The sequence below is a fragment of the Salmo salar genome, chromosome 15, assembly GCF_965601325.2.
Source record: "Salmo salar chromosome 15, fSalSal1, whole genome shotgun sequence".
Taxonomy (NCBI): Eukaryota; Metazoa; Chordata; class Actinopteri; order Salmoniformes; family Salmonidae; genus Salmo; species Salmo salar.
This window is the reverse complement of record NC_138305.1, coordinates 88116925-88131424: the sequence shown is the minus strand read 5'-3', so window position 1 is coordinate 88131424 and position 14500 is coordinate 88116925. Positions and strand designations below refer to the sequence as shown.

Here is a 14500-nt window from a genome sequence, read left to right as displayed (position 1 = left end):
CAGTGTAAACAACAGTAAATAAATAAGTCTACCAGAGACTGTTCATATATATTTATTGTTTTGGCAAATTATTCAAAGCTCCCTTTATTATTTAATTTTAAAACTAAAATGCTTGATTGCATTTCAAAGCATGAATATCTCGTATGCTGTGTGATGGCATGAACGAATGAATGCTTGATTGATTGATACAGTAGCCTATTTTTTTAAATATAGGCCTAAGTTAGTTAGGTTATTAAGACTAAACAGGAGGTGCTCTTAGTCCTACAGCTCGATGGTGGTTATACAAGGATACTATACTCAGCCTACTAATGATAACGACATTAATGATTATTATAATGATGATCATAATGATAAATGTACTCATAACAATAACAAGATCAAGAACAAGGAGGGTATAGGAGCGAGAGCTTTGTGTATATTATGTGTGACAAACAGGTGCTGTTAGATTACAATGTCATTTTTCTGCATGTTTGGAACAGTGAAACAATCAAAATAAATTATAAGTAATACCAGTCTGTTCAATCGAGAGAGAAAAAATAGTAAAGCCTTTATTACAGCATAGCAAAGATTCAAAACAGCCGTATCTGTGAAATTACTATATCCAACATTTCACATTTGCATGAGGCTTGGTGCTCACAGAATCAATCGGCTATTAAACAAACACTAAAACAGGCAACAGAAGCCATATTTCTTATTTCTCTAGATATATATGGATGATTTATAAAGCCAGGCACATTTAACACTTGATTATTGATTACAGAGCTAATTAAATTGGGGTTTCCTCTCTCCTCAATTTTCTTAGACAATTAGGCTAAGGCAAGGGCTGTTTCCTCATCTCTGCTGCTGCTGCCTCCGCCACATTGTTCTCAATCCCAATATGCTGGTTAACTTTGCTGTTATGCACATAGCAACATAGGGAAAGGCGCCAATTCTACTGGGAACTAAGGAATATGTTTCAGAACCGCGGACAGTGGCCGTATCCAACACCGGGAGAAAGCACATTTGTTATGAAATAATATTCGACTTATTAGCGTTGCACCATTATTTGTACATAATATAACCATATACAATTTCAGGAACACATGTCTTAGAGTGATGGACTGTGCCATCCCTGTGGCCTCCGCAATGGATTAGTCCACTGAGACAGGCGCCAATCAGACATGTGTCTTGTGGACCGGGAACATTGTTTTACATTTGCGACTGCTTGACTAAAGAAATCTTGGTCGACCAACAGCCTATCGACCAAGCAATCAACCAGTCGACTAAATGGGGTCAGCCCTAAATTCAAGTAGATGTAGAACGCATTCTTCACTGTGCTCAAATCGTTCTAATTACATAAAAGTGTCATTAGAGACAAACACTACCGTATATGGAATGATTGTTAATTTTGACGTGTGACTGACATCCATTAGACATCTCTGTTTCACATGAACAGCAATGCAATGTGAGACAGTCCATCTGGCTTCTCCTAATAGAACTATCAACACACTACTAAAGATAAAATAAAAGGGAAATAGAGAAGAAAACTGTTAATTTAAGAGTACATGGAAGATATTGGTTGTCGAACGGGGTAGTGCAACGTCTGGCACAGACTTCGAGCTATAGGGTTTATATACAGTATAAAGTGTTAACATCCTGGGATATCTTTCTACAATTATCCTCAATTTGAGAAGATCACAGCTTTTCTCATGACTCCTCTCACCGAGGAAGTATCAGTTTTATTAGTGACGCCACCACTGTCGTTTCAGACCTAAAAAGCTTCAGCCAAACTCCATGTACTGCACCAAATAAATGAGCTAGTTTTTTTCATACGAAACATTCCTTGATGTGTTGTGTTTTTCCATTACTAAGCAGAATAAGAGCATTTCCTTTCATATACAGCAGTCCCCAAAGCTGGCGCTAACCTCAAGGAATGTAAACACAAGCAGTCTGTAAACAGGACTCTCTCTGGGCCCCCAACCCCCCTCCAACAAAACTGACTGACTGACCACCACAGACCAGCCTAATGACGTCCCTCACTGACCCCAAAATTCAAAGAGAGGCACAGCTGCATTATTAGGCCAGGCCAAAGGGGTCTCAGGAGAAAGAGGTGTAAGGAGGAGGAGGAACGTCGGGGACAATGGCAGCAAGGCTCTCCTCTGTTCTCCACTCCACTCCTCTCCACTCGAACCATGTTGAGCCTTAGTAGTGGAGAGAACAGAGAACTAAAGCAGACAATCCCACAGAGCAGACACTCACTCAGTGGATCACACCATTGCCAATCAGTGAGTCATGGAACAGAAAAATGGGGGGATTAATGATCTGAGAGCAGCCCCAGCTGTTGGCTCCTAACGGGGGACGGACAGGCCGGCCATCCAGTCGCTTGGAAGCTCTCCTCTCCTTGCTGGAGCCATCAGCACTTTGAAGAGGGGGTTGTTGAGTGGCTCAGGCCCAGGGCTCAGGGCCTGGGTTCAGTGTACCATCAACTATGTTCTATATCCTCCCACTAACCGATGGGGACGCTGTCAGCGCCTCCGCACAGAGAACAAAGGGCACAGAGAGAGAGAGAGAGAGAGAGAGAGAGAGAGAGAGAGAGAGAGAGAGAGAGAGAGAGAGAGAGAGAGAGAGAGAGAGAGAGAGAGAGAAAGACAGAGAGAGAGAAACAGAAACAGAAAGACAGAGAGAGAGAGAGAGCTATCAGATGTCCCACCACAGCGCAGAGAACAAGTATTACAGGCCTCATTTGAAGCACACTTTTTACATTACAGCCCAATAAATAAATGGGCTTCTAAGAGCTAGGGGTCTCAGTTTGGGAGGGTGTAGAGGAACAGCCTGAGTCTGGCCCCATTATTTGGATTTGTGTGTCTTCATGTGTGTGTTGAGTGTAATCTTGTCAGTAAATGTTGGTGTTTTCACGTGCTTGTCCATGTATTTATGTAGGAAGGGAGGGAGGGTGAGTGTGTATGTTGGGACAGATTTTCACTGTCCTGTCCTGTCCATGTAGAAGCTACCCCTCTGTCAGCATTAAGACCATCCTAATTGAGCATAGGAGCGCTGGGGCGCTGGAGCGCTGGCATTGTGGGGTTGATCTGCTGGGTGCTGATAAAGTGGTTTCTCTGCTCCAGGGGAGAAGAAAAGGTGCCATGACAGAGTTATGAGGCGTGTAAAAAACCTGATTGCTTCCCCTGGGCAGTGGGCAGGTTCTGAATGCCCCATGACAACCCAGACCTGATTGCTTCCCCTGGGCAGTGGGCAGGTTCTGAATGCCCCATGACAACCCAGACCTGATTGCTTCCCCTGGGCAGTGGGCAGGTTCTGAATGCCCCATGACAACCCAGACCTGATTGCTTCCCCTGGGCAGTGGGCAGGTTCTGAATGCCCCATGACAACCCAAACCTGCAGACACAATCTCACACATCCAGAACAAGGCTCAGATACCAAGGCAGGAGCACTACTTCAGTCAAACCCCCAAACCGACTCCAGAAGGCTTCTCACAAATTAAATCTAAATAACTTATTTCATATAACTTAATACATATTTCTCTTTTTGAGGGAGCCCCAAATCCTGCCGATTAATTCGACCCTGTGTCTGACAACACTGCGTACTGGCAAACAGTTTTCATTGGCTAACCCAAGCAGTGTTTTCTTAGCAACCTAGAGTGTAACAAACACCTTAGAGCAAACAGACTTGTGTTTTTCCAACACAATAACAACAAAAATGTTACCCCTTCACCCAGGCCAAATCTATACATTTGCTGTGAACGCTTCTGCCATTTTCTCTTTAGTAACCAAGAGTGGATCAGTCACAGAGAAAGAATAGTGATCCCATACAGTATTTCCCTAGTTCTGACACTTTAAATATTTCACACACCGTTGGCAAGGAGGAAGTGTATTGGTTTTACATTCCAGCAGCCAGGATGAAAGCAAGAGACAGAACTGGCCTGGGTCATGGCCTGTGCCAGACAGCCCAGCTTTTACACATGGCTGTAAACATGCATGCTAACTGGCTGATTGTGTTGTTCTCTACCATGCTTTGCCTACACTACGCCCCTCTAGAACCTCTGTCAAAGAGAAACTTAGAAACAATAGCATCATAGACAATAAACACCACGGCTGGCCCGCTCATTAGGCAGGATTATGCTGCAGATTAACGAGGGCGGCATTTTATGAGCTAAACTGACCAAGACGACCACAAACAACCACACATAAAACCTCACATAATTCTGGCCAAAAACAATGGCAATTTCTCTCAACCAGTGGCATTAGGGCTTTTTAGGTGAGCGTTGATGCCGCCCAGTGATAAGCAATTCCCACTTTGTCAAAGCCAAGGGGGGCAAAATATTTTGATTGTCCATTCCCAGCAACAGCACCTCTCCAGGGTGCTGTTGGAGAGACCCATCGCTGTGGTGTCCACCAACGTTTAGTCCAAAAATGATCTAACATAAATGATGTAGCAGATATAGGATATGGTATAAAGAGTATGTGGCTTTTTCTGTAGCCTATTCTGTAGGAGATAAAATGTATGACAATTTAAAAAATATATTTTTGTTTTATTGCAAATAGATTGTGACTTCTATCAATTGAAATTGTCTGCATCATTTCCAATCCTCCAAATATATTATTTTAAATATACAGTTGAAGTCGGAAGTTTACATATACCTTAGCCAAATACATTTAAACTCAGTTTGGTTTCCTGTCAGGAGGAATGGGCCAAAATTCACCCAACTTATTGTGGGAAGCTTGTGGAAGGCTACCCGAAACATTTGACCCAAGTTCAACAATTTAAAGGCAATGCTACCAAATACTAATTGAGTATATGTAAACTTCTGACCCACTGGGAATGTGATTAAATAAATAAAAGGTGAAATAAATAATTCTCTACTATTATTCTGACATTTCACATTCTTAAAATAAAGTGGTGATCCTAACTGACCTAAGACAGGGAATTTTTTACTAGGATTAAATGTCAGGAATTGTGAAAAACTGAAAAACTAAAATTTGGCTAAGGTGTATATAAACTTCCAACTTCAACTGTATATTTTTATGTATATTATTTCCCTTAACCCTACTACCCCTCCCTTAATTGGAGTAAAGTAATGGACAACAACACTTACGATTCTGCTTCTAGCTTATACATATTATATACATTTTACAGACACAGTATATTTTACAATAGTTCTCTTTTTTGTTGTTGTTATTTTTAGTCCCACCCTTCAGCTCCCCTCAACCCCTCCCATCTATCTCTGAACACCATCCAGTTTTGATTTCTATTTGTCATATATTTTTCAACTGTGCTGAGATGTTTCACAAGAGTTCTGAACCTTTCTATTCTCTCTTCTGAACCTTACTATTTTCTACAGATTGTAAATTAAAGATGAACATTTTTGCTAAGAGTATTATATTATTGATTGAATGACTATGAGTCTTCAGATCTGAAAAATTGGAAGAGATGGACACTTTTTTCATCATGCAGGTTTTCCTGATCAACCCAAATGGCGCTCAATCAAATAAAAAATGCCCTGTGATGTAAAACAAACAACATATCCTAAAAACTGGACAGGTCAGAGTAAAATGAACAATATGGAATGGACAATTACAACTGTTTCCACGAGTTTCACCCCATTATCAAGATCAGTGGTTTCAAGTTTGTATCCGTACATTTTTGACAAATTGATCATAGCGAAGAAGAAAATACTTCTGCAGTCCCCGCTGTGTAAACACATTGCAAGTAGGCTCACAATAACTCCTGATAAAGTTGGTTAGCTGATATTCAGAGCTTAAATACCCACAATGATTTGTCACGGGAATCAGGACTAATAACACCAATGCATTGGCCTGTTTTACAAACGGTGGGCCTACCACATGGATAAGCGTTCATAAAATTCCATTACGACTGACATGGTTGCTACACCCTAATAAGCACAAGCCAATGTCTACTGGACGTCTTAATTTGGTCCTGTCCGGACGTCTTTTTTGGGTGTTTTACAAATGGTAGGCTTACCAAATAAAAGGGCATTTCTAAAATTCTATTTCAGGGAACACTGTAGGCTACACCTCAGTAAGCACGGACCGACGCCAACGTCTTTTTTTGGTGCACTCCGGACTGGCCTTGATTTCCACATTGGTTTTTTAGTTCAGTCCGGACCAAATCTAACCAATCATAGATGTCTATGTTTGGATCAGATTTGGTTCGTTCCAGACTAGAGCTTTGGCGGTCATGAAATTTTGTCAGCCGGTTATTGTCAAAAGACTGCCGGTCTCAAGGTAATTGACCATTAATTAACATAAACACGTTTATTGAGCGTAGAAGTGATCATTTGAAACAGGTAGATTTAAAGTTATTTGGCAACTTTGGTTGTGAATGATACAAAATGTAGAATGTCTTAGAAATCAAAAAATATATGGGCTGCATGATGTGACAATAGGCTATTGATGGTTTGAGAAAGAAGCAAAAAAAGCTTGGGCTCTGTTCCTTGCCTCTGGCTGCACAGCTGTTCTCTCATCAAGGGATCATATTTTCACCCATCATACTATTCTCAATTGAATCTTGTCTTTACTAATACAGTACCAGTCAAAAGTTTGGACACACCTATTCATTTCAGAGTTTTTCTTTATTTTTACTATTTTCTACATTGTACTCTCTGTTCATCATTTATGCATAGTCACTTTAACCATATCTACATGTACATACTACCTCAATCAGCCTGACTAACCAGTGTCTGTATGTAGCCTCGCTACTTTTATAGCCTCGCTACTTTTATAGCCTCGCTACTGTATATAGCCTGTCTTTTTACTGTTGTTTTATTTCTTTACTTACCTATTGTTCACCTAACACCTTTTTTGCACTATTGGTTAGAGCCTGTAAGTAAGCATTTCACTGTAAGGTCTACACCTGTTGTATTCGGCATACGTGACAAATAAACTTTGATTTGATTTGATTAGGCTAATAGTGAAGACATCAAAACTATGAAAAAATACATATGGAATCATGTAGTAACCAAAAAAGTGTTAAACAAATCAAAATATATTTTATATTTGAGATTCTTCAAAAGCCACCCTTTGCCTTGATGACAGCTTTGCACACTCTTGGCATTCTCTCCACCAGCTTCATAATGTAGTCACCTGGAATGCATTTCAATTAACAGTTGTGCCTTGTTAAAAGGTAATGTGTGGAATTTCTTTCCTTCTTAATGCATTTCAGCCAATCATTTGTGTTGTGACAAAGTAGGGGTGGTAAAAGACCAAGTCCATATTATTATTATCACTATTATTCTACAGTATAGAAAATAGTAAAAAATAAAGAAAAACCCTTGAATGAGTAGGTGTGTCCAAACTTTTGACTGGTACTGTATGTGAAGGTTTTGATCTAGAATGGACCGTTATCAAATGGGCAGGAACCGGGCAGGGGGAAAACGACATGTCATCTGTATGCACTCCAATATCAAATGGAGGCTGCGCACTTTCCGCTGGTCCATTTTTTCCAGGTTGGCTACTTCGGTTTTATACAGTAGTGGAGCATGTGCTTAATATGAGCAGCTGAGAAATAAATATAAAAACACTTATTTCACTCCATGCATCAACCACTGTTTGAGGAGCATACTCTCGCTGAGGGATATTCCACCCAAACTCTGTATGTCATGGGCTCTCAAACCTTGTTGCTGCAGCTACCCAGTGCTTCATTTGGGAAACCAAGTGAAATCTGTTTGGGAACATCGACAGTAACATGTTTTCACAACAAAAATATTTGAGCCCCTCTGCGGGCTCGAGAAAGGAATAAAGTAGAAAGTGGAGATGGAAATGCATAGTGGTGAGATATTCTGTATAGCTAAAAATGTGTCACCCAATTAATTATGAAAATCTGAAAAAAATCCCTATTACTAGGCTATTCAAAATTGCCCTGCACAAACTATGAACCAACAGCATGGCCTAGGGCTACACATTCTCTCCAAGACTCAGATCGACATTTTGTAGCATTGCATATTGTAACCAGTCCATCCAGTATGCATAATAATACAGTCCACACTCAAAGGTGATTACTCAAATTTGTTTAATTTTGGAGTATAGGCTAGACCAATTATGTACCAAAGACATCTTAAATCAGTTTTGTTTTATGTTTTAATGAGATGCGTAATATGCGGTAGGCTATGTATAACATAACGGCACAATCATCATTTTAATTCAGTTTTTTGGGGGGGCTTGGGCTCATAAGCCTATGCGTATGCATAAGCTCTAATACGCATATGGTTGTTTTGAATGAATCATCACCTTAGAAATCATCACCTTAGAAAGCACTGTCCATTTTGTTGTGTTTGGCTTTGAAACAACATCCACAATGACCATGTTTTCCACTCAGTTTCAACCTGCTGTTTAACTTCTTCAAATTCTTCAATCACAGTGAGGTGAGTTTTAAAAGCATGATGATGTTTTGATGATAAGTGTTTGATTTTAGTTGTATTTGCATTGATGTCAGAGTAGTTAGAGGGACAATAGCAGGCTGAGTACCAGGCCATTAGGACCTGATGGAGGGACAATAGAGCCCTGAGTACCAGGCCATTAGGACCTGATGGAGGGACAATAGAGCCCTGAGTACCAGGCCATTAGGACCTGATGGAGGGATAATAGAGCCCTGAGTACCAGGCCATTAGGACCTGATGGAGGGACAATAGAGCCCTGAGTACCAGGCCATTAGGACCTGATGGAGGGACAATAGAGCCCTGAGTACCAGGCCATTAGGACCTGATGGAAGGACAATAGAGCCCTGAGTACCAGGCCATTAGAACCTGATGGAGGGACAATAGAGCCCTGAGTACCAGGCCATTAGAACCTGATGGAGGGACAATAGAGCCCTGAGTACCAGGCCATTAGGACCTGATGGAGGGATAATAGAGCCCTGAGTACCAAGCCATTAGAACCTGGTGGAAGGACAATAGAGCCCTGAGTACCAGGCCATTAGGACCTGATGGAGGGACAATAGAGCCCTGAGTACCAGGCCATTAGGACGTGATGGAGGGATAATAGAGCCCTGAGTACCAAGCCATTAGGACCTGGTGGAAGGACAATAGAGCCCTGAGTACCAGGCCATTAGGACCTGATGGAGGGACAATAGAGCCCTGAGTACCAGGCCATTAGGACCTGATGGAGGGACAATAGAGCCCTGAGTACCAGGCCATTAGGACGTGATGGAGGGATAATACAGCCCTGAGTAGCAGGCCATTAGAACCTGATGGTCGTTAGCAAGTTGGGTACTACCAAAGCATGTCCAGAGTGCATAACAGGAGATTACCTTGACTCAACGGTCTTGTGGAATTTTACTGCGGTCATGACTCATGACTGCCAGTGTGGTGGTAATACGACTGCAACAGCCCTAGTCCAGACCGGCACGTACATATTTTGTCTTGCCCATGAATGGCACACATACACAATCCATGTCTCAATTGTCTCAAGGCTTAAAAATCCTTCTTTAACCTGTCTTCACCCCTTCATGTATACGGATTGAAGTGGATTTAACAGGTGACATCAATGAGGGATCATAGCTTTCACCTGGATTCACCTGGTCAGGCTGTCATGGAAAGAGTAGGTGTTCTTAATGTTTTATACAGTCAGTGTATATCAATATGCAAACTAGACCAGTATCAGACCTATGCTTGTCCTAACGTCATCACCACATGTCCTTAAAGATCAAAGCCATGTTCACTATTCAGACTGTATATTTGTCTTGGACGGAACTGTAATCAATCGTTTCAACCACTCAACCACTGCAAAGATTATGATCTCCCTCCTTTCACACAGCTGCTCTGTAACAACATGTCCAGTGGTATTGGAGCACCACTTCTCAGGCACGTCGTAACCGAATATCCATTCTCAGAGTGGCAAAGCACAGCGAAATTGATTGTCTACTCTACACTCATGAAGATCAATGACCCTGACATGGTTCCATGACGACCGTGATGTATTGATTAAAAAGAAGAAAAGGACAGCAAAGAGAAAAACATACACATCAGCAGCAAATATCTAAAGAGATGTAAATGTGATTTCATACAACCATTTGAATATGTGACCTGGAGCTATATTGAGTAAATAATAAAGAAAAAGTGTTCTGCGTGTCAAATAGATATGCCAACACCCCTGAGTCCCTAATACCTTGGCAAACTGAAAGGGACTTTTGCATCAGTACGCTTTACGACACATATCCACTCTGTGAGTAGATAACAGCACTGTAATAGCACAACAAATACCACTGCTGTCTAGACAAATGAATGCTCACAGCCAGCACCTAAGAGTGAATGTGATGAGATGTGTGCCAAAGTGGGAAAGGACTGGCCATGGTCCACGATGATCACAGAGAATAGAATGTTGTCTTCACAATAGTTGCATTCTTCTTCTGTGGTGTTCTTAGGGTGGTCCAAGCCCAGAAAGCTAAGCAGGAAGAAAAGCACCATTTAAACAGATATTTTCATGTGGCTTCATATGTGGTTAACAGGAACCATTACCAAGAGATCACAAGAGATGTCGGTATTTGACATCTTCATTAATTGTACAGCTTTGACTTTCACAGGTAAATGCCTGCAATATTTGCTAAGAAAAGCAGAGCAAATCTATAAACATCTTCACCTTCCACGACAGAGAATGTATGAGGACCGGACATGTTTAATGATTTACAACTAGAGGATAACAAAATGAGGAATAGGAGCCCCGTTAAATAGAGCTTGTGCATGTCTGTAACACACACACACAGCCATAGCCTATGGCAGACGGTGGAATCAGACATGACTAATTCATTTAGTATAAAGGAAAGAAAAAGAAGACAAAGCAAACAAAGAGGAGGGATAAAAGCAAAAGGGAGGGGGGGAACCGCTGGCCTTCCTTCCAGACCATTCTTTGTGGAAGACACACCACTTCTAGGCCTCCCTCCCTCACTCCACTTGGGCCTCATTTTGTTGAGTCGCTCCCTCCAGGCCAGGGCTTGTTGATTCCCACATTGTGGCTCAGGGCTGAGGGCTGCTGCCTCTGGCTCCCTCCCTGGCTGCAGTAGGAGCTTTGCCTTCCAGAGAGACCCTCGGGCCCAGGAGCAAAGGTTACACCAACACAGCCACCGCTCTGCACCGCACCACAGCATGTCAGGACCTCACCAACGGTTGCCTTGGTGCTGTATTAGCTAGCCAGTAACTTTCAACTTGAGGTTAGCTCAAAGGCTCAGTGATTAGCCTTGTCCGAGGCCCTTCACTATTTCCCTTTTTCTTTTCTCGCTTTCTCTCTCTCCACCTGCACCTCTAATCTTCTTCATCATTTTTCTACCTGTTCTTCACCATATCCTCCACAATATTCCTTAGTTAATTTGATGAAGGACAAAGGGACTTGTCACCAACATCTTTGTTGAATCAATATTGACCTGACAAATTGTACCTTTTATTGTTCCAGTATCGCTCTCCTCTCCTCTCGATCTCATCTGTCTCTCTCTTTCTCATCTCTCCTCTCCTCTCGATCTCATGTCTCTCCCTCTCGATCTCATCTGTCTCTCTCTCTCTTTCTCATCTCTCGATCTCAACTGTCTCTCTCTTTCTCATCTCTCCTCTTGATCTCATCTGTCTCTCTCTCTTTCTCATCTCTCCCTCATCTGTTTCTCTCTTTCTCATCTCTCTCGATCTCATCTGTCTCTCTCTCATCTCTCCTCTCGATCTCATCTGTCTCTCTCATCTCATCTGTCACTCTCTCTTTCTCATCTCATCTGTCTCTCTCTCTCTTTCTCATCTCTCCTCTCCTCTCGATCTCATCTGTCTCTCTTTCTCATCTCTCCTCTCGATCTCATCTGTCTCTCTCTCTTTCTCATCTCTCCTCTCGATCTCTATCTCATCTCTCTCCCGCTTCCTCATCTTTTTCAATCGCATCTTTCTCCCTCTCTCATCTCTCTCATCTCTCCTTCTCATCTCTCCCTCTTACAGATGTCTAAAGATAAAAAACCATACAAATATTACTAACTGCACATTATTCATAGACTATCCTCCCACTCTTAAGACTTCTGTTTTCACAGAGTCCATTCTCTGCCAGGCTATGTCACTTAGGCTACAAACAGGTGCATGCCATTACTGAGTGATAACACTGTTCCGGTAACATTCCACATGACAAGCAAGCGTGTAATCGATGTTGTGGGAAATTAAGTTAGAAAAAAGTAGTTATAATTGCAACATGTAAATATTCGGTTTTCCCACAAGTGGGGGCCGACCACCCAGGATGCTAAATAGCCCCCCCCCCCCACACACACTCCTTGCCTGACGGGCTGAGGGATGTCTTTTTGTGTCTATCTGTGTGTGAAACATAACCAAACATAATCAAAGCTGCTGAGGCTGGCACACACACACTGTGCTCTGTCCCTGGCATATATAGATCTGGTTGCTACAGATTGACATGAGTAAGCATATTCTTATTATTTAAAGAGAGAAACAGACAGAAGACGGGAAATAGTAAACAGGTAAGAAAACAGCACTCAGGCAGCAACTTATTTCAGACCTTTTATTGTGTGGATGGATGACTTATAACTGCAAGTAAAATGTTGTCCTATGACCTGCATCGTGCATGCATTTTCAATGACTTTCATTACCCTAATCCTCATAATCATCAACATCTTTAGTCTGAGTGCTCAATGAGGATTTAGAGTTTTTCACCTTAAAGCCTTGAGGCACAATCTGTGTATGAATCAAACAGAGGAGGCAAGACATGAAAGCAACCTGAGTGCAGTACTGTAGCCTAGCTCAGTGGAGGCTTTGACAGAGAGACTAGGGAGAGCCCTGCTCCTCCATGAGAGTGTTACAGAGTATTTTCAAATACTTGGCTTGGTAATGACAAATACATCTTGATGGTCTCTCTCTCTCATTAACAACTACTCTGTTGTTGAAGTTCTCAACAAACCTGTTCTGTTCACACTGTTGTTGTTTGAAGTGTCGCCAGTTTATCTTCATGGTTAGAAAACGGGAGTGTCAGGGGGATTTAAACATTGATTAACGGTTTTGGATCAGACCTATAAAACAGGTTAATTTGCCACTTTTGTGCCAATCTCAGAAAAGTGCAGCAGTAGCTTAACCATCGTGGGGAGACAAATATAGTCTGGGCATGCAACAGAATAAACGATTTCCTGATCTCAGGACACATGCCAGTGCAAAACAATATTTAAACAGAGTGGAATTTCCTAGGTACTTAATACATAAACATATTTTGTATCAGCCTACTAAAAGAGCTTTCAATTTGCTTACCAGTGTGCCTGTTCTTTAAATATAATATAATGTTGAATAGGATTAATGAGGCATACTTCGTTTTTTATTTTTTATTGTGAGATGCTGAATTTATTGGTGTGTGTGTAATCTTTAAAAATGAACTAATTTGTAACTCAATTAGAAATTGGTCAGGCATTAGCTTACAAATTCACAATGCACAGCGGATTGAGGTAATGAAATCTGCACTAAATAATCATAGCTGCTCCCCAGGGTCTGAAAGATAAAGCCTGGAGGAATAAAGGTATTTTAATGGGAAAACTTACCTTGAGTGGATTTGCCTCCTGAAGCGCGAGCTGGCTGTTGGACAAAGGCAAGCAGACAGAAACCGACTAATCCAATGCTAGCGCGCATTATAATGTGCAGATGCATGGCTACTTTATACTGTAGTTGGACTGTTATAGTTAAACACCTACTTTAAAACGCTTAACACGCACAAACGGACGGTATTTTTTTTATAAGAAAAACGTGTTCCACCTTTAAAAATATATTGTGGTACTATGTCCTTTCCTTTGTGTATGCTTATTGTGTTTCAAGTGATCGGGTTTTGCGGAATGCCCGACAATGTGCAGCAATAGAGAAGCGGTGTTCTGTGATCCTGTTCGACCCAGACCAATTTCAATATAAGAGAGAGGCAGAAGGACGCTTGAGAGAGATGGAGTGAGGCAGAGAGGAGGAAAGGGGTGGAGAGATGAGGATCCGCGCATTGCTCCTGCTCTCGCTCTCCCACACGCGCTCTCTCTCTTTCTCCAACTACTTGCAAGTATTTATTTTTCTGCAGGAATTTACAATCAGCTGCTGGTTGGAACGAAGTCGGGGGTTGTCATGGAGGAGACTTCCGTGGGCGAAAGGTCAAAATCTGGGTGCAATCTATGGACCGCGCGCCACACCACAACCAATTTGGACACTTTCCCCACAGACAAGGGAAAAGAGCGGTGCGGAAAAAAAATAAAATGAAAACCTGCAACTGACACATACAATGTCAAATATAAGGAGTTGTGTTGATAGCTCCCCATGCACAATGACCGCGAACAGGTCGTAGTCCCTGCGTGTGCTACGCGAGCTCTCGTGGACACTCCATCTCCCATGATTGCTTCTCATACTAAATTATTATTACCTATTTTTGCCACCTCAAAAAAGCCAGGAGCAAATCGCATTCAAAAAGATCTAGAGAGCAATAAACCCCATGACATGATCTGCTATTGAGCAATAGCCTGCAGGAGATTCAGTTTAATTATCACATCTTACTCATATATTTGT

General features: G+C 41.8%; 1 protein-coding gene across 4 annotated transcripts in view; it reads right to left on the bottom strand.

The window, feature by feature from the left end:
* Positions 1 to 13928, bottom strand: part of LOC106572352 (signal peptide, CUB and EGF-like domain-containing protein 3) — a 115112-nt gene extending 101184 nt beyond the window's left edge. For all 4 annotated transcript variants that reach the window (XM_014146408.3, XM_014146409.3, XM_014146410.3 and 1 more), the window contains exon 1: positions 13507 to 13928. In XM_014146408.3, the coding sequence (XP_014001883.1) occupies positions 13507 to 13612 (106 nt within the window). In that variant the 5' untranslated portion in view covers positions 13613 to 13928. The remainder of the gene's footprint in view (positions 1 to 13506) is intronic.
* Positions 13929 to 14500: the final 572 nt, after the last annotated feature.